Raw genomic sequence first — 27546 nt, 5'->3', positions numbered from 1 at the left:
CCACTGGAATTGACTGAGGTTCTCTGAGGGCTAGAAAAAGAGGGTGACTGCCAAGAGGGGGCAGTTGTGGGGTATGGCTGCTCGTGTGTATGGCCAGAGACTGTGGTCAACAGCTCAGTCTGGGGGGTTGGGTCACCAAGTCAGCACCCCCAGGCATCAGAATGGCTAGAAAGGCCCCATGCATGGGCCTCTTGACCCTTTGGGTCAGGCCAGGCCCCCATGACTGGCCAGCTCTAGGGATTGGTGAATGGCTATGTGTGGCCTCAGAAGAAAGGTGGAGAACACTCCCTCCCCAAAGCGGGGTTCAGCAGGCATTTAATGAGTGCCTGTGCCTGCTGGCTGGGGCACAGGATCTGGGTGTGGGGTCCCCACAGACCTGCACAGGTGAGTGCCCCCAGTGGCCTCAAAGTGCTGCCATATCAGGGACCCACTGGCCCAGATTGCTAAATCCCAGAGCGGCCCTGTCCTGCGGGTGAGTCCAGGTCGAGAGGGGGTGACTTGGAAAAGACTCCTCTTTATCTTGGTAGTTCAAGACGAACAGACTCAAGAGTCAGAGAAGGGGCTATCCTCCAATCTCCCCCATTTATCCCAGGATGGGGATACCAGCAGACCTTTGGCCTCTTCTCCCGACCTCCCCTAGTGGGCACCCCCATGAAACTGAAGCCTGGACTCAGTTCAGGCAGGAGGACTTCGGTCCTCTGGGGCCTGGGGGGTAGGGGTAGAGTGGAAGGGCTGGAACGCCCTGCAGCTCTCCCGTGGGCTGATTCAAGGAAACTCAGCCGGACTGGGTCTCAGTGGTCTGGGACCCAGGTTAGGGGAAGAGCTAGGAAGGGGCGTGACTCCCTGGGAGCAGAGCTACAGGAACAGTACCGTGTTTCACTGAGTGGAAAGAACACCAGCTTCGAGGCCTGGGCGCAGAGTGAGCCGGGGAACCCCGTGGCGCTCAGGCCTGGCAGTGGGGCCTGGCAGTGTTCAGCCTCGGCAGCGCATATAGGCTGTTCCCAGCTCAGCTGTCACTGAGGGGCACAGGGATGCTGTATATAGAGGGTTCCCACCCCTGTAGGCCTCCTGCCCTCCTCTTGGACAGAGGAAAGTGGTGACAGAAATTCCTTCAGGAGCTCTGAGCCTGGCTGGGGCATCAGAAAACATCTGGTTTTCAAAAATTAAACACCCTACCCCCAATTTCTCCTGGGAGCAGGGGTTTATATTTGGAGCTGCAGAACCACTTCAACAGACTTGGGCCTTTCTTCCAGGTGACTGGTCCGTGGGGTCACTCTGGGCTGCAGCCCTCTCTGTCAGGTTTCCAGGAGTCACTGGGACTCGGAGTGGGGCGGGGCTGACACATGCAGCAGGGTGGGAAGTGCTGCTTCTCCCCCACTTTGAGGAGCCCATTTGGGCTTATGATGGCAGCTGATTGTGCCCCTCTTGGGCATCTAACCTTTTGCCCAGGCCCACATGAGGCCCTGCCCATTCTGGCACATGAAGTTACTGGAACTCCTGTGAGGTTCTGCAGCCAAAACTGAAATGAGGGTATGTGTGTGTGTGTGTGTGTGTGTGTGTGTGTGTGTGTGTGTGTGTCTGCTTCCCAAATCAGAAGCTCCGGTGACTTTGAAGAGGAGGGTAGATCAGAACCTCGGGCTGGGGGGCACAGCAGAGGAGCAGGCTGTCCTCACAGCACTGGTGGGCTCTGCGCAGCTCAATCCCCGGGGTGTCAATCTCCTTCCCCCATCCTCCACCTCCGGCCTAGCAAATGAGACTAAGAAACACACTGGGAGCTCCCTTGAGCAGGGAGCAGGGGCGTGGCTGAAGGGAGGACAGGTGGGGGCTCGGGAGTCTGCAGAAAAGGGCTGGCAGGTGTGAGGAGAAAGAGCCAGCAGAATGGGGAAGCAAATTGTCCTTTTCTTCTCTCAAACACTGCCACCGCCCCCTCCTCTAGTTGATGCTGCTCTGGAGCTGTAAACAAAGACCCATTTTCTGCCCCCCCTGTCACCCTGTGATCCCCCTGCCCAGCTCTTCAAGCCCTGTGAGGGCAGGCTCCCAGACATTCACCACCAGCTGCCAGGGTCCCATAAAGAGTGACCCCTCGAGCCCCCTCTTGATTGCACCTTCCTCCCTTTTAAATACCCCCCCACCTTGTGTTCTCTCACACTCACCCACTTTTCTTTCTGTTTCCCCACCCCAGCAAAATGCAGTGCCCACTCGAGGACCTGGGACCTGGCCCAGGGCAGGACAGGCCATAGCAGGCAGGTCCTGAACTTGCTCTTGAGATGGCCTTTTGCAGGGTGCAAAGCACTCTGGAGCCAGAGTACCCCTTAGCCAAGCTGGGGTGGGCTCTGAGCTCCCCTGCAGAGGCCTCATCTCGGAAGGTCTGGCTATGCCCAGCCCTGGAGAGGGGCCACTGAGCTAGCTGGCTGTGGCCTCTGGATTCTCCAGCGGGTCTGGCCCATCCAGGTCTGGGGGTGCTTCAGAGAGAGGAAGCAGCTGGGCGCATCGGCGTTAGGGCCGGTAAATCTTGATGACGTCCTTGAGTGGCCTCCGGCAGATGGGGCAGCAGGCCCGTGCCTGTCTCTTGAGCCGCAAGCCGCAGCTGTGGCACAGACACATGTGTCCGCACGTGTAGATGACCGTGTCCACCTCGCCGTCGAAGCACACAGTGCATTCGCTGTTCTTACTGCCCGCCGGCTCTGGGGCACAAAACGTGGGGGAGACAGGGGGGCTCAGTGGGGAGCTGGGGGCCGTCACTGTAGGAGGAGAGAGAGAGAGAGAGAGAGAGAGAGAGGGCAGGCTTTAATGGTTGGGTGTCTGTAGTTTCTATGGGAGAATTCCCATGGCAGAATACACTACAGGAACAATGGGGGGTGCACTAAAGTGGGGTCCAGCTAGATTTGTGGCCTGACCTTAAGCAGGTCTCTCTCTCTCTCTCTCTCTCTCTCTCTCTCTCTCTCTCTCTCTCTCTCTCTCTCTCTCTCTCTCTCTCTCCCTCCCTCCCCCCCTCCCTCCCCTTTCACTCTCCCTCTCTATTGTTTTTGTTTTTAGGCCACAGCCAGTAGTGCCCAGGGTTTAGTATTCAGGATTCACACCTGGTGGGTTTGGAGGATCCTATGGGATGCAGGAGATTGAAGCTTGTCAGCCACATGTAGGGCAAATGACATCCCTACTGGACTACAATGCTTGCGCCCCTGGTTTTGTTTTTCTTTTGGGGCCACACCTAGCAGTGCTCAGGGGACCCCATGGGATGCCAGAGATTGAGGTTCATCCGCCTCATGTCAGGCAAATGCCTTTCCTGCTTTCTTTCCATTGCTCCACCTCCCACCCTTGCTTCCCCAGCTGCGGGACTGCTAGGAAGATAACAGTGCCTTGATGCCTCGATTCAGGAAGGCACAGAGAGGTGGAGTTGCTGTCCCAGGAGTGTCCCAATTCCTTACCCAGAGATGACTCTGAGGCAGAGGATGACTGGTTGACACTGAAGGCCATGTCGGAATCGCTGTCATCCTGGGAGCCACTCAGGGACCCGGAGGGCGTGGTGGTTGCAGGACTGGACTGCAGGGTGCCTGGGACCAGAGAGACTCCATTAGGCAGCAGGAGTGGGGCCTTGCTCAGTTCTGATCCCCTTCAATGCCTAAATCCAGCTGTTTCTAAATCCACCCATGTGCCCAATCTTTCAGCACCTTGGTTCAGCTCTTCCTGAACTCAGTGCATATACACCCATATTTTTGAGGGGTGTGTGTGTGTGACTCCTTTGCAAACTGCCATGGATGTGTGTGTGTGTGTGTGTGTGTGTGTGTGATTCCTTTGCAAACTATCATGGATTTAGGGGGGTGGGCATGTGTGTGTGTGATTCCTTTGCAAGCTATCATGGATTTAGGGGGGTGGGCATGTGTGTGTGTGTGTTTCTTTGCAAACTGCCATGGATTTAGGGTGTGTGTGTGTGTGTGTGTGTTTCTTTGCAAACTGCCATGGATTTGTGTGTGTATGTGTGTGTGTGTGTGTGTGTGTGTGTGATTCCTTTGCAAACTATCATGGATTTAGGGGTGTGTGTGTGTGTGTGTGTTTCTTTGCAAACTGCCATGAATTTAGGTGTGTGTGTGTGTGTGTTTCTTTGCAAACTGCCATGGATTTAGGGGTGTGTGTGTGTGTGTGTGTGTGTGTGTGTGTGTTTCTCTGCAAACTGCCACGGATCTGGGGGCGACCGGGCCGTGCACTCTGTGCAGTGTGTCGGATGGGGCGGGCAGGCAGGTGGAGACACTCACCCAGCAGGCGCAGCTGGCCGGCGGCCCCTCCGCGCAGCGCGAAGAAGGCCCAGAGCGCCTGGCTGGTGTCCACGCAGAGCAGGCGGCCGCGCGGCCGGCCGTTGACGCCCAGCAGCACGTCGCCGCCGGGCCGCAGCGTGAAGCTGAGCGCGTCGCCGCCGCTGGCCACGGGCCCGGCGCGGGCCAGCACCCAGTACTCCTTGCGGTCCAGCAGCGCGTCGGGGTCGGCCGGCAGCTCGGCGGGCCGCAGCGCGCCCGGGTCGCACGACGTGACGCCGAAGGCCAGCGCGCCGGGCGCCGCCAGCCCGGGCCGGCCCACCTCCACCAGCAGGCCGTCGCCGGGCCGCAGCGGCCGCTCGGCGAACACCAGCGTGCGGCCGCCGTCGGGCCGCGGCGCCAGCGCCACGCGCCGGTCCCCCGACAGGCTCACGTCGGGCCCGCGCGTGGCGTGGAAGCGCGCGTCCGCCTCGAGCAGCGCGGGCGAGGACGCGGGGCGCGGCCGGTCGCGGGCGGCCGCGCAGGGGATGGCGGCGGCGGCGGCGAGGGCCCCGGGCGCGGGCGCGGGGGGCGGCGGCGGGGCGGCGGGCGGCGGGCCCGGGGCGCGGCCCAGCGCCAGCTGGCCCAGCTTGGCCACCACCTGGCCGCTCTCCAGCTCGTTGTTGTCCAGGTTGGCGGCGTCCAGGCTGCCGGGGGCCGCGCAGGCGCTGAGCCGGGCCTGGCCCAGGCGCGCGGGGGGCAGCGTGTCCGCGAAGGCGCTCTCTGCGGGGACAGAAGGCCGCGGTGAGGGACGCGGAGGGCAGAGCGCTGTCCCCTCCCGTCTCGTTTGTTGGGCGGCTGGATTGGGGGGCTCGGCAGAGGGTCGCGCCTGGCGCTTGGGGACCGCGCGGGATGCTGCCGATCAAACCCGGTGGGCTGTGTAGCAGGCCTGACCACCTCTGGCCCCCACTCCCGGCGACGGGGTTTTAGCGTGGCTTTGAGGGAGGACACACCCAGCGATGCGCAGGGCTCGCTCCTTCTTGTTCTGTGCCAAGGGACCACCCGTGGATCTGTGCTCAGGACTCATGGGACGTCGGAGATCAAGTCCCGGTCAGCCGCATGCAAACCAAGCGTCCTATCCCTCCACCTCCCTTTTTATCTTCTTCCTCCCCCTCCTCCTCTTTCTCGAGGATTTCTGACTTTGGAAGATATAAAAGGCAGATCCCTTCCTGTCAACGTCCTCTTTGGAACACAGGCTCAAAGAAAAAGGGCAAAGTCGGGTGTCTGGAACCTGATTCATGGGGTATGGGACGTTCTAAGCTCCTCGGAACAGCCAGTTTCACAGCTCGAGAGGTCTGTGCGGACAGAAAAGGGGGCAGGGGTGCACAGAGGTCAGGGAACAAGAACACAGGCACACAGCAGCTAAGAGGTGTCGCCACACTGGTCCACAGTTTCCAGTTCTGAAAGACAGGTGAAGACTGTCCTCACAGTGTCACAGTCACTCAGAGGTCCCGTCACCATCCAGAAACACGGTCGCTGTCCCTGTTGGACTGGTGTCCTAGCAGGCAGGACCATTCAGAGGGACCAACTAAGTGTGTGGACACAGAGACACAGAGACAAACACCAAATAGGTGTTCCCCAGGCTGTATTGGTAATAAGCATTGCAGAAAGGGAAGATTCCAGTAAGGGAAGTTGAACCCAGGCCAGAGAGATGGAGGTGAGGGGTTTGCCTTGCATGCAGCTGACTCTCCCTGAACCTGGGCACCCGACAAGTTCCTCAAGCACCATAAGGGGTCACTCCTGAGCTGAGTCAGAAGTAGCCCCCGAGTTGGGCACAGTCTATAAACTTTCTTTTAAGTCACAGTTGTGATCAAAGTCTTTTCAGTAACTTGATATTTATTTTTTAGTCATGCTCAGAGATGCTCAGGGCTCACTACTGGCTCCACACTTAGGAATCACTCCTAGTGGTGCTTGGGGTACCATATGGGACACTAGGGATCAAACCCAGGTCACCCGCATGCAAGTCAAGTGCTTTCCCCGCTGTAATATTCCTCTGGCCCATTTTGATTAATTTTGAATGTTAGTGAAAAATAAAGTTCTTCAGGATGGCAGAAGATAGCACAGCAGGTAGGGCATTTGCCTTGCACGTGGCTGACCTGGGTTCAACCCCCTGTGACCCATATGGTCTCCTGAGACTGCCAGGAGTGATATCTGAGTGCAGAGCCTGGAGTAACCCCTGACCGCCACTGGATGTGGCCCAGAAACAAAACGAAACAAAAAGTTCTTCATGCTACCGATTCTTGTCAAAGTCAGAAAGTGAAATGAGAGTGGTGGTCAACACCCCCATCTGATAAGAGGTCTTAATCTTTAGGAAGATAGAAAGTTAATTTCAAATAGGAAATTAAATGGTGGTTGTTTTTTTTTTCCCCTCTCAACCCAAAGCATAACGAAGTCCTGTTGAGACCAACCATGCCCTCTCCAATCACACTCAGCAGTTTGCACAGTGGTCATCCAGCAGGGGACGCTGCCACGGACAATTTATATAGTATTATTTGTTTGTTTGTTTTTTGTTTTTTGGGTCACACCCGGCAGCGCTCAGAAATTGCTCTTGGCAGGCTCAGAGGACCATATGGGATGCCGAGGTTCGAACCACCGTCCTTCTGCATGCAAGGCAAACACCTTACCTCTGTGCTATCTCTCCAGCCCCAATTTATTATATTATTGAAAAATAAACACTGATAGTATAATAGGTGCTGCGTTCGCAGAGTCAGTAATTACTAACTTGTCAATACTGTCTTGGATACCTTCCCCTGCACAGTCCATTATCCAAACATGGGAGCCAGGGAGAGAATTCAGAGGGCTGGAGCCCTGATACCATTGGATCCCCGATGGGATGGTCCGCTGGACATCCCAGTCTTCTGAAAACCCTAGAGAGTCGCTCCTATTTTTAAAAAAGTGTATTAGGGGCCAGAGTGGTGGTGCAAGCTGTAGGGCATCTGTGGTTCGATCCCCTGGCCTCCCATATGGTCCCCCAAACCAGGAGCCGTTTCTGAGTGCCTAGCCAGGAGTAACTCCTGAGTGTCACTGGGTGTGGCTCAACACCCCCCTCCAAAAAACAGTGTATTTGTGGGGCCAGAGGGAGCGAAGGGTCATACCTGGTACAAGGCCAGCCCTGATTTGTTCACCAGCACATGGTGAGCATCACTGGGTGCAGCGTTACAGACCCTGAGCAACACTCAAGGTCTGGTATCTCAGAAATTCTTGCTGAGCTCTGTTGGGGAGGTCAGGATCCTGGGCCTAAAAATGCAGTCATCCTTGGGCAGGACTTAGCTCTAGAGCCCGGCAGGGAAAGGGCCCCTGCCGCCAATCTGTCAGAGGCAGCACCTCACAGCAGCAGTAGGTGGCAGGCTGGCTCCTGGTCTCCCAAGGTCCTGGCTAGGGGGACCTTTCTCCCTTACTGGCTGGCCCAGGATGAAAACAATGAAGGGCCTGGGGTGGGCCTGCTACACCCAAGAGTCCAAGGATGCTACAGTGCTGGGTATCTCCAGGGTCATCCTGTAGGGCTATGCCTGTCAGTTCTGGGGGGTCTCTAGACCTATGCTTGTTGATGTCGTGGGGGCACGAGTGCTGGGACAGAACAAAGTCTTTGTTCCTGTGTGTGCTCTACAGCCTTCTCTGGTTGTTGGTTTCAGTGCCTCACTCAGCAGTGCTCAAGGCTTACTCCTGGGTTTGTGCTCAGGGATCACTCACTTTGAGGGACTGCTGATTGAGCCTGGGTTGGCCACATTAAAGGGAAGTGTCCTGCTGCTTTACTATCTCTCTGAGCCAATGTGAATTTTCTTTTGGGGCCACACCTGGCCATCCTGGGGGCTATTCCTGGCTCTGTGCTTCAGGGTTATTCCTGGTAGTGCTCAGAGACTCATGTGGTGCCAGAGACCAATCCCAGGACGTCTGAATACAAAGCCTGCACTTCAGCTTCCTGGAACCAATCTCCAGCCCTATGTGACTTTTCTGTGTAAATCATAATCTGTTTGCTTTGATTTGTTTTTGGGCCATACTCAGCAGCACTCAGGGTTCGCTCCTGGCAGGACTTGGGGACTATGTGGGGTGTCAAGGACTGAACCTAGATCGGCTCATGCAAGGCAAGTGCCCTACGATTGCTCTGGCCCATGTAAAGCATAATTGATCAACTGAGGTGCTGGAGGGAAAGGTCTATAATTCCTTTCTTCAGATATAACCAATGTCAAGTAGCCCTTGACCTGTGAAGGAAACATTCATGATGCTATGGTTGCAGCCAGACAAGTTCCCAGTATCTCCTATATCCAGAAAGAAAATAAAATATTGCCCCTTTCTGATTAAAAAAGCAACCTCAGCACCTATGGGATGTTCATGGACAACAGCAGATCATTCATAGCTACCAGACAGGAAGTGAGATTTGCTCCTGCCCCATGACCCACTGAGGGACATCCCTTCTAATTGCCTCTGTCCTTGGATCTGCATCTGTGAACTTGGGTCTGAGACTCAGGGCTAGGTACACCTGCTCTTGGCAAACAGGTGCTACTGGAGGTGAGAAAGGGCTGGACTTCTGCCATGTGACCCCAATGTCAGGACTGTCTGTTCATTGTCTCCAAAAGTACAGAACGCAGGAGGGCCTAGTACATGGACATCAGTCTTAAAGAGAAGACCCTCAGTCAATATGGACTGTTTCTGACATGGCTAGTTCTTCTTTTTTCCTGTGTTGCTTTTCTTTTTGAGGCCTCACCTGGTGGTTTTCAGGGATTGCTCTTGGTGGAGCTGGGAGGACTCTATGGCGTACTGTGCTGGTATTGAATCCCAGTTGGTCGCATGTATTCCCAAAGTACCCTATACACTGTACTGTCTCTCCAGTCTCCATGTTTTCTTTCCGGGGCCACACTCAGCAGTGATCAGGGCTTATTCCTGGCTCTGCTTCTTCCGATGGGGCTCGGGGAACCCAAGATTGAGGCCTAGTTGGCCATGAGCAAGGTAAACACCTTTCCTGCTGTCTATCACTTGTATTTTTAAAGGTCCTTATCCATGCCAGCCAATGAGGTGGCTACTTTGGCTGCTGCTGGAGGGACCAGGTGATGATCAGTGGGGCTGATCCCTTGCTCAGTGGGAACAGAACCCCAAAATAGAGGTGTGCAGTATGTGTGCATGTGTGTATGTATGTATGCATGTTTGTGTATAGATGGTAAGAAACCTAGAGAGTCCCACTTTGGAGGGTGGAGCTATTTGCAATCTTCCATCTTTGTTGTGGCTTTCTGCATTTTGGGGCCACACTATGGTGGTGCACAGAGGCTACTCCCAGCTTGGTCACTCCTTGGTGATGCTCAGAAGATCCGGTAGTACCGGGGATGGAGTTTGGGTGTCCCACCTGCAAAGCCTTCCCTAGACCTTCATTACTTCTCCTCACTCAGGTCTGCCACATCTGGCCTCCAGCCTCTTGCTGTGGCACTCCAAGAGAAGACACTCATTTCCCTCATTTTTGAGCTGCAATTCCTTGAGTCTTTTTTGTTCGTTCATTTGTTGGTTTGTTTTGTTTTGTTGGTGTTTTGGGGGGCAACTTCTGGAAGTGTTCAGGAGTTACTCCTGGTTCTCTGCTCAAAGATCACTCCTGGAGGTGCTTGAGTTGGGGACCATATGAGATGTCGGGGATTGAACCCAGGTCAGCTGCATGCAAGGCAAATGCCCTCCCTGCTGTGCTATCACTCCAGATCACCTGGAGTCTTCTTAATGCCATAGCCTGGGTGACCCCCCTGAACCCCTTTCCAGAAGAAGAAATGGATGGTCAGAGAGGGTCAGCTATCTGGCTAACATCACACAACGGGCAGGTGTGAAACCGAGGGTCACCCGACATCAAGTCAGGTGTGAAGCCGAGGGTTACCTGATATCAAACACCCCCTTACTTAGAATTCCATTGGTGGTTGGGGGAGTTTGAAGAGCCTGGGCCAGGGTCTCTCTCATCTCAAGATGCCAATATATAGCACCAAATATACCAAAGGATCCGCAGCAGATAGAAGAGAAAAGGCTGATCCACACAGTCCAACAGTACAAATGAATGAATGTCAGCTCGTGTACCCAGAGGAAGGGGTGGACAGATGCAAATTCCCTACCACCAAGTTGAAGAACAGGCACAAAGTGGGGATGGAGAGAGAGCACAGTAGGTAGGGAATTTGTCTTTCAAGCAGTTGACCCAGGTTTGATCTCCATCACCACATATGGATCCCTGAGTCCACCAGAAGTTAGCCCGGAGTATAGCTGGGTGTGATCCATAATCAAAAAGAGGGGCCAGAAAGATATAACAGCAGGTAGGCACTTGCCTTGTAAGTAGCCAACCAAGATTTGATCCCTGGCATCCCATATGGTCCCCCAAGTAACTGCCAGGAGTAAACAAGCCCTGAGCACTGCCAAGTATGGACCCACCCCAAAAGAAGTAAAAACAACAAAGAACAAACAACAAAGGCCAGGCCAAAGTGGTAGTACAGTAGTTCTTGCGTGTGACCAACCCGGCATTCCCTATAGGCCCCAAGCACTACCAGGGGTGATCCCTGAACAGAGTCAGGAGTAAGCCATGAGCACCACCTGGTATAGCCCCAAAGCCAAAAGCAGCAACAATACAACAATAATGAAAGTAACCCCAGATATGAGAATCTTGATGACAATGGGGCAGCGTCTGAGGGGCAAGTGGGGAAAGTACTCGGGTTACAGACGAGTCTAGAAGCACACATTTAGGTGGGAGAGAGACTCAATAGGCTAAGTTCGGCCCAGGTTTACGTGAAGCCCAGGTTTAGTCTCCCCTTTCCACTCTGAACAGCCTCCAAGAGTCAATCACACCCCTTCCCCCAAGCACTGAGCAGGAATAAGCCCTGATTACCATCAGGAGAGCTTAAAGCCAAAACAAAACAAGACGAAACTTAAAGCACACAAAACCCCAAACTCAGGGCCAGAACAATCGTATGGTACATCGGGAAGGGCATTTGCTTTGCACTCAGGCCAAGTAGGATTGACCTTCCGCATCCCAGATGGTCCCTTATACACCAAACAGGAGTGATTCCAGAGCGCAGAGCCAGGAGTAAGACCCGAGCAGTGCTGCGTGTGGTCCCCAAACAAAACAACCACCACCCCTCTCCTCTCCTCCCCTCCCGTCACAAACTCAAACCCAAGCTCTCATACCGGGGCTCTGCATTCTGACAGCGGGGCAAAGAAAGCACAAGTGGGAAGGAGGGAATGAGGAGTGTACGGTGGAGGAGGAGAACACGTCCAGACTTTGGGGCCTGGCGTTCCACCGCGCCTGGAATGCCCTGCAAGCCACTGACCGATCCTGAACCTGTCTTTCCGTCTGCACTTCGGGAGGGCCGCGGAATGCCAAGCGATTCAGATGCCCAGCGGCACTCGCCCTCTGGGGTCCTGGCGGAGTCGGGGCCCCCGACGCGCCCCGCGCGGCCCGTCCACCTACCTAGGAGCTGGACCTCGTCGGTGATGCCGTAGACGTCGATGAGCGCCCAGAGCGGGCCGCCCACGGCCACGCCGCAGTGGAAGAGCACCGGCTCGCCGTCGTTGACGCTGTAGAAGACGCGGCCGTGGCGGTCGGCCCAGTAGGCCAGCACCGTGTCGCGCAGCGCCAGGCTCTCGGGCAGCGCCTTGGCCCAGTAGCCGGGCCGCGTGACCAGGTCCGGGCAGGCGTACTTGGGGATGTCGTGCGCGCTCATGAGCGACGGGTCGTGCGCCGTGAAGCCGAAGCGCAGCGCGCCGCTCCAGCCCGGCCGCACGGCCACCAGCCGCAGGCGCACCTGCTCGTACAGCCGGATGGGCCGCTGCGTGAAGGTCACGCCGTTGCAGAAGCTGTTGCGCCGCGTGGCCCGGCGCGAGTGGCCGTCCAGGCGCACGTTCTTGCCCTTGGCCAGCGCGTGGAAGCGCGGCGCCTCGCCCGGCACGGGCCGCCGCTCGGGGCCGGGGCCGCAGCACGGCCGGGTGGCCAGCAGCCGGGTGGGCGGACTGGAGTCTGCGAGCGGGGAGAGACAGGGAGACAGAGAGGCAGAGGCAGAGAGAGGAAAGAGAAAGGGGGGAGATGCGAGACAGAGAGATGGAGACGGAGAGAGAGTCAGAGAGGAGAGAGAGAGACAGACAGAGATACAGAGAGGAGAGAGTGAGGGAGAGACAGAGAGCGGAAAGAGAGAGGGAGAGACAGAGACAGAGAGGAAAGAGAAAGAGGGGGAGATGGAGAGACAGTCAGACAGAGAGGAGAGAGAGAGAACAGACAGAGATAGGGAGAGGAAAGAGAGAGGGAGAGACAGACAGAGAGAGGAAAGAGAAAGACGGAGAGACAGAGTCAGAGACAGAGAGGAGACGGAGAGAGAGACAGAGAGAGAGGAAAGAGAAATAGAGGACAGAGAGAAGAGAGGAGGGAGGAGAGAGAGAGAGAGAGAGAGAGAGAGAGAGAGAGAGAGAGAGAGAGAGAGAGAGAGAGAGAGTTAGGTCCCATTGGAATTCAGTTCTGGTTGTGCTCAGGTTCAAATACTGTGTGTGCTAAACCCCTGTACTACTTCTTGGGCAGTTTTTGTTTGTTTGTTTGTTTGTTTCTGGTGGGGGGAACGGAGCACCCAATGATGCTCCCAGGACAGGCTCTCATATTCAGCTCTCCTACTTGCAAAGCATGTGTTCCGACCCCTGAGCTATCTGCGCCCTTCAATTTGGTTTTTTGGTTTGCATTTGAGCCACACCTGGCCACGCTCAGGCCTTAGTCCTGGCTCTGTACTCAGGGGTCACTCCTGATGGTGCCAGAGAGCCACTTGGGGTACCACAGATTGGACCCAGGCCTGCAACATGCAAGGCAAATGCCCTACCAGCGGTACTATCACTCCGGCTCTTTTCTTTCATTGAAGGACTCTGGTCTTCTGATTCTTCATGCAATTTAAAAAAATTTTTTTTGGACCACACTTAGCAGTATTCAGGGCGCTGCACTCAGGAATCACTCCTGGTGGTTTGGGGCCCATATGGGATTCCAGGGATCAAACCCAGGTCAGTCTCATGCAAGGCAAACTACTACTTTCTATCTACTGTCATTTGGCCCCTTTGTGAGTTTTTTATTTGTTTGTTTGTTTGTTTAAATACAATCCAGGCAAAGATGGCCCTAGAAAGAAGGCAGTCTTGGACTACCTAACAATACAGAATGTCTTGGCTGCCTGGCACCTCTTGGCCATCTTTTTTTTTTTTTTTTTTTTTTTTGGTTTTTGGGCCACACCCGGCATTACTCAGGGGTTACTCCTGGCTGTCTGCTCAGAAATAGCTCCTGGCAGGCACGGGGGACCATATGGGACACCGGGATTCGAACCAACCACCTTTGGTCCTGGATCGGCTGCTTGCAAGGCAAACACCGCTGTGCTATCTCTCCAGGCCCACCTCTTGGTCATCTAATGAGCAAGACACCCCATCAAATGTCTGGACTGAAAAATGGGCACACTGTTTCACAGAGGCAGCTGGTGAAAGACCAGAGACAAGTGCTTAGATTAGAGTAGTGATGGCTAACCTTTTGAGCCCGAGTGCCCAAACTGCCGCACAAAACCAAAGAATTTCCTCCAAGTGCCAGCACGTCCTCCCAATGGCCAATCCGGCCCTGTTGCCAGGTGAGCTGCAAAGCAGACACCGGCACACTCACCTCCTGCTGCACCATATCTTAATTGCAGACCTTCCTGTGTGCCAGCTGCAAGGCCTTCGCGTGCCACAGCTGGCACGCATGCCCTAGGTTTGCCATCGCTGGATTAGAGCATTACTGCCTGGCTCAAACTATATTCACCACAGGCCAAACCAAGGGTTGAAAGGATGTGCAAATCAGGATCCTGAAGCACTTCCTAGCTTTGCCCACTGGAAATGATAACATTATGTTGGCATGAAGACATTTTTCCTAAAACGTGTATATTAGGGGAATCATTACACATTGACAGTTCTGGGAAATTATGATATAGGGCCGGGCACTCTAATAGTGCCTGGAACACAGGGGCCACTAGGTTATACCCAGCAGAGCTCAGAGGCCACTGGAGTTATACCCTTCAGTGTTCAATGGTATTAGGGATTGAGCCCAGTGTCTTGTATATGCAGGGCATAATGCTCTACTAATGGTGCCTACGACTTCTGCTCACAAAGGATCTGGCTCCATAACACAAACCCAGGTGGCCTAGTGTGGGGTGAACCATCTGCCTCTCTTCCTCCCCCACAGGGGCAGACCCTGGGGTACTTGGGCTGTAGGGAGGCAGAAGCTGAAAAGGACATGAGTTTCTGCTGCCTATTTGCCATGGCACCCAAGCGTGGCTTTTATGGTAAACGCTCATGAATTTCAGGCAAACCCTGGCACCAAATGTTCTGAGGTGGCGGGAAAAGAATGACACCCCAGGAAATGAGTGCCCCTCCCACACCCAGACCCAGGGTTCACTGAACTTTTAAGTACAATGTGGTGTGTGTGTGTGTGTGTGTGTGTGTGTGTGTGTGTGTGTGTTTCGTGAATGCTGAGGCTAACAGGAGCAAAGACAGGAAAATATGAGGAGACAGAGAGAGGCAAAGAACAGGCAGGCAAACCAGACCTTCCAGGGCCCAGGGCACAAAGGATTACTCCCCCATTCTTGAGGGGTGGCATGGTCCCTGGGAAGTGGGGACAAAATCTAAGGAATAATGGTCCAATATAAGAATAAAAGGAATAAAGATATGTGGTGCTCTGGGACTATTGCTGACTTTGCTTAGGAATGACCCCTGGTGGTGTTGTGGTGACTACATGGGGTACAGGGGGCTGGAGCAGGTTCAGCTGTCAGTAAAGCAAATTTCTTAATCCCTGTACTGTCTTCTGGAACCCCTCAGGAAGGCAAAATTCATAATCCCTGTACTGTCTCCTGGACCCCACTTACTAGTTTTTAGAAGCACTTGGTGTATGTGCTCAGATACAGAGTACTCTAAAGACGGAGACTGGAAACACATTTCATTATTGATTGGCACCTGAGGGGCACCCACCCCTTCCATACACTAGGAATGGAAATTGTTCAGGTGGACTCGTCATGAATAAAAAGCTGGAGGGGAAGGACAGAACCTGAGATTAGCAGAGGCCACAGTTCCAGCTCTGCTGTTTAGGGAAGCTGATCTTACTTTGGAAGTTTTACTGTTGTCTTTTGAAGGCCATACCTGGTGGTGCTCAGGGTTTACTCCTGACTCTGTGCTCAGGAATTACTCCCTATAGGCTCAGGGGACCAAATGGGATGCTGGGGATCGAACCCAGGTCAACTGAATGCAAGGCAAGCACCTTACCTGCTGGACTATCTCTCTGGCTCCATTGCTTTGGATTTGTAATTTAAAAAATATCCTCATTGATGCTCAGAATTTATTCCTGGCTCTGTACTCAGGAATTATTCCCCCGATCTGGGGGACCATATGAGATGTCGAGGGATAACACCAGGGTCTTCAAGGTGCAAGGCAATCACTCTCCTTGCTGTACTATCTCTCCAACCCAAGGCTCCATTGCTTTGGATGTTTATTCTTCTATAAAACCAATATATAAACCAGCACTTTCAGTTCCCAAGTGGATAATGGAAGAAGCAGAAGAGAAGTGGTCAGGGAGGGAGGAGAGAGGGAGGAAAGCCAGAGGTCATGGGTATGTCTGTTTGATGAATACCAGCTGCTGCCCTTTAGTGAATGAGTTACAGCAGGGCTCAGGAGCATTTCTTCCAATAAGTTTACTTAATGGGGTAGGGGGTGGGAGGATGAGCCCACAGAAGGACTGGGGCTGCTTCTTCCTGGCTTGGTAGGATACAGTGGGCAAAATAGTCTCTATTCCTCTATAATCCAACCTCCACCTTTTATGCCTATTCATCCATGTATCTATGTTCCAATCATTCAGCCACATGTCCATCCATTCATGTAGACATCTATACAAAGTATAGATGTATAGATTTACAAAGTATAGATACCCACCTACCACCTGCCTCATCCATCCATCATCCATTCATCTGTCCATCATCATTCACCATTTATTTATTCATTTCTCTCTTGCCCATATATGAGTCCGTCTGTTTCCATCCATCCTTCCATTCAGCTACCATCTGTTGGGTCCTTTCACACCACACACCCACAAATATAAACTATCCACCCATTCATCTACTCTCTGTCCACTCATGCATCTACTCACCCACCCATCCACTCATGCCTCCTTTGATCCAACTATCCATCCAGTCACCCACCCATCATCTACATATTTATCCATGTATTCACCCATCCATGTGCATGCACTGTGGTGTGTGCACAGGTGATCACACCCCTTGTTCTCATGGCTCTCTGAGTCTCCGTGGCAGAGAAGACCTGCCAGGATAAAGAGGCCATGACCACAGGCGTGATGAAGGCTGTGAGGCGTCAGGACTGGAGCTACAGTGATTAGAGAAAGACCCAGATTTAAAGATAGGAGGTGATGCGCACAGACCCAAGTTTCCAATGAGGGAAGAAAGGGAATTGTCTAGGCTGAGGAAAGAAAGCTGGACATTGCAGGAAGGGTAAAAAGCATGGGAGGTGTGTGTGTTGGCTGCCCAGAGTGAGACCATCATGTCTTGCAAGGGGAAAGAGTGAGGCACAGTGGAAGGGTGAGAGAATCAGAGCCTTCTGCTAGAAAGACCCCCTTATGCCTTCGGGAGGGGCCCCTACACAGGGAGGAGAGTGGACACAGCCAGTCAGCAGCACCACCAGACGACAAGGGCTAGCCTTGATGACACCACCAGAATCATAAAGATGACAAGGTGAGCTCCTTTAATAGGGCAAAAGCCAATTGAGGGTAGTTTCCTGTGTTTAAGGTGAGCAGGAGGCAGCAGGGCAAAGGGCTGACCCATGCCAAATGCTGTGGCCTTGTGCCAGTCAGCTGCTTCCTCCTGACACTCTCAAGGTCCCCAGAGCTGGCAGCCTCTTTCAGAAACATGACATTGACCCTAGATCAAAAGCTCTTTGGAGTTCCAAGGCCCAAATCCCCCCTCCTGAATGGTTCTACCTCCCCTTTATGACTACTGTACCCCCAACCCTCATAGTGAATCAGAGTTTCTTTGCAAACACCGGCTTGGGAATCCCTTACCCTACACTCCTTTATTTAGTTAGTTCTTGGGCCACACCCAGTAATGCTCAGGGATTACTCCTGGCTCTGCTCTTTGGAATTATGCCTGATGGGGCTCATGGGACCATAAGGGATGGTGAGAATGGAATTCAGGTTGGTCATGTGCAAGGCTAACACCCTTCCTTCTGTACTCTCTCCAGCCCCAGCCAGTGCTCCTTTTTAAAGTGGCCAGGGTAGGCCAGAGGGATAGTTCAGTGGGGAGGGTGTTTGCCTTCCATGCAACTGGCCTGGGTTTGATCCACAGCATACCATTGGGTCCCCCAAGCCCTCTGAGGAGTGATCCCTGAACACAGAGCCAGGAGTAAGCACTGAGCATTGCCAGTGTGCTCCAACAAACAAACACACAAACAAACAAACAAAAAATAGCATGCATTGGTGATTTCAGGGAAGGCAGGCTGGGGAGAAACAAGCTTTATGCTAGAAGAGGAATTAATTGTCTTGGGCCTAGATATAGTGCAACAGCAAATGTCCCAAGTGAATCAGGGTTTGATCTTCTTTTTGTTTTGTTTTTGTTTCTTTTCTTTTCTTTTTTTTTTTTTTGGTTTTGTTTTGTTTTGGGCCACATCCGGTGACACTCAGGGGTTACTCCTGGCTATGTGCTCAGAAATTGCTCCTGGCTTGGGGACCATATAGGATGCCAGGGAATCAAATAGCGATCTGTCTAGGTTAACGAGTGCAAGGTAGATGCCCTACCGCTTGCACCACCACTCCAACCCCAGCATTTGATCTTGATTCTAGAATCCAACTTCCTTCAGGAGAATGAAGCCAAACATTGTTTCCCCTTCCTCATCCTGGGACAGTCTCCTGAAGTATGGAAAGTAAGGGAAAAGGAGAAGAGTATGTCAGAAATTGTGTTCTTTACACCAGCAAAAGAGCGAAAAGGGGAAAGGAGCAAGAAGACAGCAGGGCAGTTAGGGTTGAGGCTTAGCATACACCTGATCTGGGTTCGATTTCTGGCACCACAGAATTTTCAGAGCATCTTCAGGTGTGGCCCTGGAGTCCCCCAACCTCATGGGAGGTACGACTAAACCACTGGATGATTGTCTGAGAATTGACTAGAGTACTGCTTGAATTGTAAGCCAACATCTGTTTGGGGAAGTGGATTCTTTGAGTGTGGACTTGAGCCCCTACAAGTGTCAGGCGTGGCTGGAAGCCCTCAGCAGCCAATCTGAACTTTATCACTTCACTAACGACAATCAAGTTTCCGGCCCTGTTGTTTGAGGTGGTTTGCAGCAGAGGGGGAGAAGGTCATCCCGCACCTCCATTCCTACACCTTGGCTGCCTGGCATGTATATGCTCCCTGCTGACACAGTGCCAGGTGAGCCACCCAGCTGTTCGTTGGCCCTGGGCCAGATGTCCCAGCATCACAGCTGTTTCCCAGGAGGAAATGTGCACCCGAACCAGTGACACCATCAGGAGTCACAGGAGAAAAGCAAGGATGGCAGTTGGGTTTGGGGGAGCAGGTCATCCATGCATCCATGTATCCGTGTATGTCCATGTCCCCTCTCAAACATGATGATGGATGGTTATTTATGTCCTTGGCATAAAGGCCTTTGTCACCTGTTTCTTGAACTGTTATTGATGTCCCCTAAGCTGCAAATGTTTCATCAAGGTCCCAAATGTCATCTCCTTACAATTCCTTCCTGGGGCTCACTGCTACTGTCCCTGAACCCCAGCACAAGATAGAGTTGGGTGGGGGCAAAAGTTCCCAGAGACTGGTACCAGGAAGGAATTTACAGGTATACTTGTCTCTAAGGTAAACATAGTCACAGACTGTAGCACTTACAGCAAGGAAAGCTCTTGTCTTGTATGCAGCTGACCTGGGTTCGATCCCTGGCACCCCATAGGGTTCCCTGAGACCCATCAGGAGTGATTCCTGAGTGCAGAACCAGCCCTGAGTACAGCCAATGTGGCCCCAAACAACAAACAAACTCAAAAGACACAGTGCCCCCACATCTCAGAAGCCCCATCCATGGAAGGGGGAAGTTTCCTCACCACAGGCAGAAGTTGTGCCCAAGGGTGCAAAGAACCAGGCAAATGCAATGGTGTGGAGAAAGAGGAGGAGTCTTTCTATGTAGGTAGGATCTGCGGTGCCACCCAAAGGAAGTGCAGCATGTCCACCCCTGATGTCTGTGAGCAGGGTCCTGGGAAGGGGTGAGTAGAGGAAGGTTTGGGAGGACAGAGCTTGCTCTGATTTTTGGGGAGGGTGTTGTTTTTGGGTTTGGGGCCACACCCAGTGATGCTTAAGGTTTCCTCCTGGCTCTGTATCCAGGGATCACTGCTGATAGGTCTTGGGGGATGCTATAGGTTGCCAGGAATCTTGTGCAATGCTAGTGCCCTACCCACTGTACTCTGCCCTTATACTCAGAACTTCAGCCCTTCCTGGCCTCTGGAGTCAGCCTGTGGACTTGTCTGGGGTTGGGGTAAAAGTGGGGAAGGCCAAGGACAAGTTCAGGGCAATTTCCAAGGCACAGATTTCCATTGGTGTGGGGTGTATGAGTACAGATCCCTGTCCTGGGGGTCCATCAGCCCCCCTTTCCCCCCCCTTCCTAGAGAATCATAATTCCTGAAAAAAAAAACTAGGTGTGGGAGGGAGGTGGAGCAGAGGATGCCTTTGGTCTGGTTCAGAGCGATAGAAGGGCCGGATGGGGCTCAGAACAAAGAACTGAGTTTGCAGGCATGAGGCTCCGAGTTCAAGCCTGGAGACTACAAAACAAAAAAAGCCATCAGGGATAAGAAAGCAATGAAATTTGGAAAGCTGTGCAGACCTCTCTCCCCAGACACACACACACACACACACACACACACACACACACACACACACACACACATCATGCATGATTTGAGATACATACACCAGGGCCTTCCTTCCTGGGCCCATAAATATCCAACCTTAAATACTCTTGGGAGAAGTCTCTGGCCCTAAAGCCATTCAATCCAATGACATTATCCATGTGTGTATTCACATGTATGTGTGAACACATGTATGTTCATGCATAAGTATGCACACACATGTGTGCAAGTGCATGCGTATGGGCATGTATCTGTACCTGTCTGTGCTATGCGCTTGGTGGTGTGCTCAGAAAGAAAAGCCATGTCTGGTATCTGACCAGGCCAACTGTGTCCCTGGGTAACTCCTCTCCCATTGGTGGGTTTGAAAGAGGCCACCGACATGGCCAACTGGTGCTCAGCTCTGCCAACTCGGGCAGGGAATGCACCCAGAAACAGTGCCAGCTAAAGGACTTTGTTCTTATCAGCTCCATGGGATAGAAAGGGGCCAGTCTGCCCTGGGGAGGGGGCCCTCTGCAAACTAAACTTGGGCAGCTCCAAGGCTGTCTGTCTTGATGTCAATAGCCACGGGTTGGCCCCTTGGGGGAGAAAGAACTCTGCTACCCCTGCCTGAGAGTCACCCTCCTGACGCAAGTGGGCCCAGTGGAGTTTCCAGGGCCCGGGGTCACCTGATCCCCTAAGTGTGCTGCAGAGAACAGGGATTTCCCGAGCTGCCTCACCCTCTGTATGAGTGTGTGGGGGGAGGTTCCTCCTCTGGGCTGAATTCCCCTCCTGATAACTGGACCCAGGAAACTGACCTATGTAGCGCAGGCTCCCGGGATTTGGGCCCCCTCCGACTGCTGCTGGTGGGGTACTGGGGGGAGGGCCGGGAGGGAGGAATGTGCTCTCATTCTTTCTCCACTGCATCACTTCCTCCATCTGACATCTGCTCATTGCCAGGCCGCCAGCGTGGGCTGAGGGACACCTGCCCCCACAAGTCACAGGCTGTCCTGAGCCAGGAGCTGAGGACCCCAGCAGGGGGAAGGACACAGGCCGGGAGGGGTGATGGGGGCCAGGGGCAGGTGAGGGAAGCCCTTCTGCAGAGTGAGGAAGCTGGGGGAGAAGGCAAAGGCAGGGAGGAGTGGAGGTGAGAAGGGGTTGAATGCACATGGAGCAGAGATGGGATCTGGGGTGGCCACATCACAAAGGGAAGGAGGAGGGACTGAAGCGCCAGACCCCAGTGCACCTCTCAGAAGACTAAGACCTGAATCTGCTGCTTCCAAGTGGGCACAGTCCTGCCGGGCAACTGCTTCCCACGGCAGCTCCTGACGGCTGAGAAGCCCCTTGTCTGCCAGCCATCACCTTCTCTGCCTTGAGGACAATGATTATCCTAGCCCCAGTAGTGCCCGGCTGCCAGCGCAACTCAGTCCCCTAACACCCTCCGCCCATCCCAACTTTCTAAATGACAAATCCACTTTCTGGTTTCCCCAGGTCAGAGGTCAAGCAGGGGTGGGTGGGTATCCCTACCACACAGGGCTGCAAAATTGTGAGGTGGGAGAGGGGTGACTGGATTTCAGCTTCATCCTCCCTGCTGTGCTGTAGGTCCCCTACCCCCCAAGAGAAAACACTATGTCATGTTCCAAGGCTGGCATCAATGGTCTGCGAGCAGCGTCCAGAAGCCAGGCTGGTCCACAAGGGAGAAGGTGCAAAAAGTACATAACCTAGACATGCTCAAACTCCCCTCACTGGCCAGACCCTCCCTCACTTCCCTGGTCACCCCTCCTTCGGTCAAGGGATGTGTGCAGCTCCCATGGTCTGGTGAAGAGCAGCAGCACTGACTGAAGGAAAGTGGGGGACAACAGGGAGGGAACCCCAATACCTAGTGTCTCCCAAGGCCTCAAAAGCCACTTGGGTGGGGCCTGAGAGAGGAGGCCAGCTTTGAGTAGGTGTATCATTTGGGGATGGCAACTGGCCCCTCTGCCAGATGGGCCTGGGGTCCTGGAGGGGTGAGTGTTCTCAGAGCCCTGCTGGTGAGGAAGGGGCTCAGAGAGGTGAGAAGCTGCTGGGAGTCACAGAGCCGGGGAGCTGGCATGGTACTTATCCCCCAGGGCCTGACTTTCAATGGAAGAAGAGGCCCTGAGTGCTTATAGCAGGAGCCACAGACCACTGTGGAGCAGTGGCACCCACATGGGGTCATGGAAGGAGTGATCATGGGAAGAGAAGAGTGATCATGGGAGGAGTCACTACAGTAACAGTGGCACCCACATATACATACATAAGGGGCTCCTCCCCCTCTCATCCGCCAGCCCCACACCCTGGCCAATGAGTGGGCTCCAGAGGCCAGAGCCTTGTGCGTACCTTTGCCCTGCAGCCCACTAGTGAGAGAGGCTGGAATGAGTGTGGTCTGGTCTCAACTGGCTCCTCTTTGAATCCATCCCCAGACAAGGATGTTCACAGGGAAACACATATATAAACATATATACACTCACACATACAAGTACTTATATAACACAGATGCACATATCTCCACACAGGGACATGGCACACAGCTGGAGTGACAGTACAATGAGTAGATCTTGCATGTAGCCAACCCAAGTTCAAACCCTGTAGGTGAATCGCCATAGGTGAGTCCCACTAGGGGTGAGCCCTGAGCACAAAGGCAGGAGAAAGCCTCAAGCATTGCTGTGTGTGGCCTAACCACCACCCTCTCCCTCCCAAAAAAAGATCTAGGCTCTGAAATTCATGTTGTTCCTTTGTGTTTGGGCCATACCTAGCAATGCCTCGAAATCACTTCTGGCAAGCTTGGGGGACCATATGGGATGCCGGAGATCAAACCTGGGTTGGCTGTATGCCAGGCTGTTTGCCTGCTGTACCATGCCTCTGGTCCTATACTTGGAAGTCCTTTACCTGCCTAGAATGCAGCAGGTAGGGGTAGCCTGGGTGCAGGCTCAGGAGCTCAGGAGGAGGGGACAACTCCAAGAGACCTTAGGATCGGGACAGGCACAGGGGGCCCACACGGGGGAACCTCAGGAGCCAGATCTGTGTGGGAGCATTTTCGGCAGCAACTCACATGGCTGTCTGACCCCTAGCCCTGGAGCTCAGCTTCCTCTACTTCTGGAAACTTCCGAGGATGCGAGCAAGCCTGGGCAAGTGCTTCTGGAAGGCTGGACCTAAGGCTGGGAGGCAGATAGGCCCGACTAATCAATGTGCAGGCGGTGGACTGCCAGGTGAGTAATCTGCACCCCGCGCTGCCCCTCCCTGTCCTCCGTCCCTGCTTCTCTTCACTCCAACCCACACCTGGCTTCAGGCTCTATTTTAAGCCTTCAGAGTGAGCACAGCCCTCTGATGCAGTGGTCTGCGTGCCCCCCCACCCGGGGAAGATGAAACAGCTCATTTCAGTACTCTTGGCCACTGGAGGAAAATGCTACCTGGACACCTCCCACAGCACCTCTTTCTCCACAAACACAGCACAGGCACCTCCTCCTGGCTGCAGGCTGGCCCAGAGAAACCCCTCCTCCCTGCCACTTCTCTCTGTCCACCGCTCTGACCCCACATGCCACCCCTCTTACATGTGCCCCGTGCTTCCTCCCTACAGGCCTAGGCCCATCAGACCCTCACTCGGTCCTCCAAAAGCCCAGCCCCTTCCCTTTGTCCCAGTAAATTTCTCTGCTTTGAGCTGGACAACACCCCCTCCCAGCTGCCTTCCTGGCCTCCTCACCCAGGCCCCTCGCCCACTTAATATTTCCACCTTGACCTTGCTGGTCTCTACCTCTAGATCCAGAGTCTCTGAGCTTTGTGCCTGATCTCATACACCTGATCAAATCTAAAGATAGTGAAGGGATGGGGGTGACCCTGCCTTTTGAGCAGAGTGGAGAAACAAGGTACGGGCGGGAAGCATAAGCCTAGCTAGCCACATTCCCCCCCAAGGCTGAATTCCAGGCACCCGGAACCAAGGAAGATTTAGTGGGAAAGGGGCTGGCACTGAGTCTTCATCCCTGAGTAGAACTGGGGAGTGCAGCCTGTCCAGGTGGGCACACAAAAGGTGGTGACATTTCCCCCTCAGTTCTTTACTTTTATCTTCTTCACGTCAATGAGGGGCTACCACGACAGCACAGTAGGGAAGGTGCTTGACTTGCACATAGCTGAGCCAGGTTTGATCCCGGCACCCCATATGGTCTGAGTACTGCCTGGAATGATTCCTAACTGCAGAGCTAGGAGTAAACCAAGCATTACTGGGTGTGGCCCAACCCTCCAGGCCTCCCACCAAAAAATAAAAAGATCCTTTTGGGTGCTGGACACATATGTCCCATGGTCACTAGGCCTTATGGTGTGTGTGTGTGTGTGTGTGTGTGTGTGTGTGTGTGTGTGTGTGTGTGTTCGCGCATGTGTGCAAAGGTCCCGCCCCTTCCCCCCTCATTGGTTTTGGTACAGCATCTTGTACTGCTACAACTTTCCCTTCCTCTCCCATGGGGCCTAGCCAGCCAGCCCCTTTCAGGCTGCGCTCAAACAGGCACAGGGCCGGGCTGGGCACAAGGCAGGAGCCCCACAGTATCAGGTACAAGAGCAGAGGTGACAATGCAAGCGTGTGGGCAACCAAGCACTTAAGCAGAGATCAGGGAGGCCTTGGGGGTGGGGGGGGGCACTGAGAGACACGGGAGACACTAAAAGTGGGAAGGCAGCGGGAGTGGGGCGGGCCTTGCTTTCAGAAAGTGGGCGCCTCCCTCCCAGCTCTCCTTACCCCTTCCCCTGCTAACTCTCACCTTTCCAGCAGGGGGCAACAGTAGGCACAGGAACGTGCCCAAGGGGCGTGAGAACAAAGCCTGGGGCCCCTCTGCACAGATAGGACCCAGCTCCCTGCCACTCCTCCCCCACAGCACCCTTTGGGGCCTCAAGGAGCCCTGATCAGTCCTTCTCAGCATGTGTTGACAGCCTGGAGGAAGGACTGTACCCGAGAGAGCACCCAGGCTCCGGTTCTGATGAGCTGGTGGAAGGGGAGGCAGATAGGGCAGGGGGCACACGGTCTGGCTCTCCAAGTGGGTGGGAGGAGAGGAAGTGGTTATGGCGCCATAGCCTAGATCAAGGGAGAAGAGATGCTCCGGGGGACTGGGGCATGGGCTTTGCACTGGACACCAATAGGTACAGGCCTAAAACAAAAAGAAAGGGGGAAAAATGGGGCCAGAGAGATAGCACAGCAATAGGGCGTTTGCCTTGCAAGCTGCCAACTCAGGACCAACAGTGGTTCAAATCCCAGCATCCCATATGGTCCCTGTGCCTGCCAGGAGTAACCCCTGAGTACCAGTGGGTATGCCCCCCCCCCAAAAAAAAAGAAAGAAAGAAAGGAAAAAGTGGTGTGTGTGTGTGTGTGTGTGTGTGTCTGACTCACTCCAAAAAATAAAAAAAAGTGGTGTGTGTGTGTGTGTGTGTGTGTGTGTGTGTGTGTGTGTGTGTGTGAGTGTGTCTGACTGACTCCATCCGGGCATCCCTAGGCTGTGCAGAGAGGGTTTGAGAAACAGGGAGACTCCTCATGTTGCAGACACAGTGGCCACATGCAGAGCCCACCAGCTTGTGAGCTTTTGTCCTCTACCTCTGAGGATCCATATGCCTCCCTATAAGGTGGGGAGCAAGGAGAGCCCCTCAAGTGGGGGTGCATCATTCCAAGGCTTTGCAACAAACCAGGAACGGTGTACGGAAAGTCCCTCAGGGCTTGGCACCCAGCTCAGCACTGGCACTGCCTGAGCTCGCAGGTGAAAGCAACAGGGGCTTAGTCAGGGGAAGGGCTTAATGATTAAACCCAGCTATGCAGTGTGGATGGCACCTCTTCCCTGGCCAGAGTGGAGGGCCAGTGGCAGGCGCCAGGGCTCCTGGCAGGGCAGAGGTCTTCACCTTCCCAGTCCTCCTGCTGCCCCCTACCACTGGAACCCCTTCTACCTTCTCACTGGCATCCCGCCCATCTTAAAAATGCAGAGTAAGGACTGGAGAGAGAACTCAACCAATGTAGCATCATGCTTGGCACCTGGGATGTCCAAGACTGCATGGTCCCCAAGCACCATTTGCTGTGACCCCTGAGCACTGACCTGGGAATAGTCCTAGGCACCAACAGACATGTTTCCCAAACCAAAATGAACAAACAAATAAACAAATCTTCCAAATACAGATTCAAACTCACAGAATTCAGGCACCAACTAGGTAGATAGATATGGGGGGCCAGAGCGATAGTACAGCAGAGAGGGCACTTGCCCAGGTTTGATCCCCAAACCCCACCAGGAGTGATTCCTGAGCAGAGTCAGCCCTGAGCACCAGCAGGTGTGGCCCCCAAACCAAGATCAAAACCTGAACTAAAAGGGTCGACCAGGACATACAAAATAAGGCAGGTCTGGCGTTGTGAGCTGAGGCAACTGTCTTAGTTTCTCTGTGCACCCCTCTCCATGTGTCAAGCTGAGAACAGCGGCCTATCAGAGGGGTGGGAGCACAGGCAGGAAAGGAAACAGGGATGAGAGTGCGTGAGATCGCAAGTCCAAGCAGAGCTGCACGCCTGGATCACGCATGCCTGCACATCTTGCATGCGGGGGTCCTTTCACTCGGGTGCTGGTTGGGTGACCTGCAGTGGGGCCGCTGTGGGGTGCCCCCTACAGCTCCTTCTCTTTCTCTGGCATTTCCTCATTGGATGCACGAGCATGGATCATGCCGTGTAGTGGGACAGCAGGGTGCCCCATAAATGTTATCTGGGTCCAGGAAGATTGGAATTCTCCATATCAGAGGGCTGTGGGACTGTGGGGCTAAGTTCACCCGGACTCCAGTGCTGTTTCTGCCAGCTGAAGGCAGTGGGGGCTGGGACATGTCCGAGAATTGCACCTGAGCCTTGGCGCCTGCATCTGGATGGGGTGTGGCTGAACACTCGATCCACTCACCTGGGCAGTAAATACTTGCTGAAGGTTTATGCCTTCGAGTCACTGCTCTGGATGCTGAATCCATTAAATAAAACGCTCCCAGGGGAAGCTGGTAGTTAACTGCTAACCCAGGGGCAGCAAGAAGGGGGGTGCTTCTCTGGGCATGCTCGGGAATGCCTAAGGGAGTGCTCGCAGACCTCAGTGGTGGGACCACGAAGAAAACGAGTGGGAGGTTATGTAGAGGGCTGGGGGAAGCATGTTGCAGGCAGAGGGATCAGTCGGTGCAGGAGTCTTAAGGAGACGTGTTTGGCATGTAAATGAAGCCACATATGCAGGCAGCCTGGCACGGAATCCAGGTGCTCGGCAAATGCCAGCTCTCTATTTCAAGTCCCGTAGAAGGAACCCCACGCATATGTGCTTTCCTGAGCGCGACAGCACAAGGATTTCTACAGGGCAGGGCTGAGCCAAGTGTTCTTTCAGCAGAAGATCCAGGCAACGTGTGAGCGCCACCGCCCGG

General features: G+C 54.0%; 1 protein-coding gene across 1 annotated transcript; it reads right to left on the bottom strand.

Annotated features, from left to right (window-relative positions):
• Positions 1–2148: 2148 nt before the first annotated feature.
• Positions 2149–12876, bottom strand: NEURL1B (neuralized E3 ubiquitin protein ligase 1B). Its single transcript, XM_049775663.1, has 5 exons — positions 12867–12876; positions 11704–12249; positions 4251–5009; positions 3426–3551; positions 2149–2741 (listed from the first exon to the last, which is right to left on the bottom strand). Exons 1-5 carry the CDS (start codon positions 12874–12876, stop codon positions 2497–2499), a joined length of 1686 nt encoding a protein of 561 aa, XP_049631620.1. The 3' UTR covers positions 2149–2496.
• Between the last annotated feature and the right edge of the window lie 14670 nt (positions 12877–27546).

Source organism: Suncus etruscus, chromosome 6 (genome assembly GCF_024139225.1).
Source record: "Suncus etruscus isolate mSunEtr1 chromosome 6, mSunEtr1.pri.cur, whole genome shotgun sequence".
In the NCBI taxonomy this organism is placed as follows: Eukaryota; Metazoa; Chordata; class Mammalia; order Eulipotyphla; family Soricidae; genus Suncus; species Suncus etruscus.
The sequence above is the reverse complement of the archived record's forward strand: the minus strand, read 5'-3'. Positions and strand labels throughout refer to the sequence as shown.

Bases quoted from the DNA above. Each gene is read 5' to 3' on its own strand.
- NEURL1B (XM_049775663.1), bottom strand. The intron at 3,552-4,250 runs GTGAGTGTCTCC...CTCTGGTCCCAG, and splicing joins CGGCCAGCTGCGCCTGCTGG to GCACCCTGCAGTCCAGTCCT. The intron at 2,742-3,425 runs GTAAGGAATTGG...CTCCTCCTACAG, and splicing joins TGCCTCAGAGTCATCTCTGG to TGACGGCCCCCAGCTCCCCA.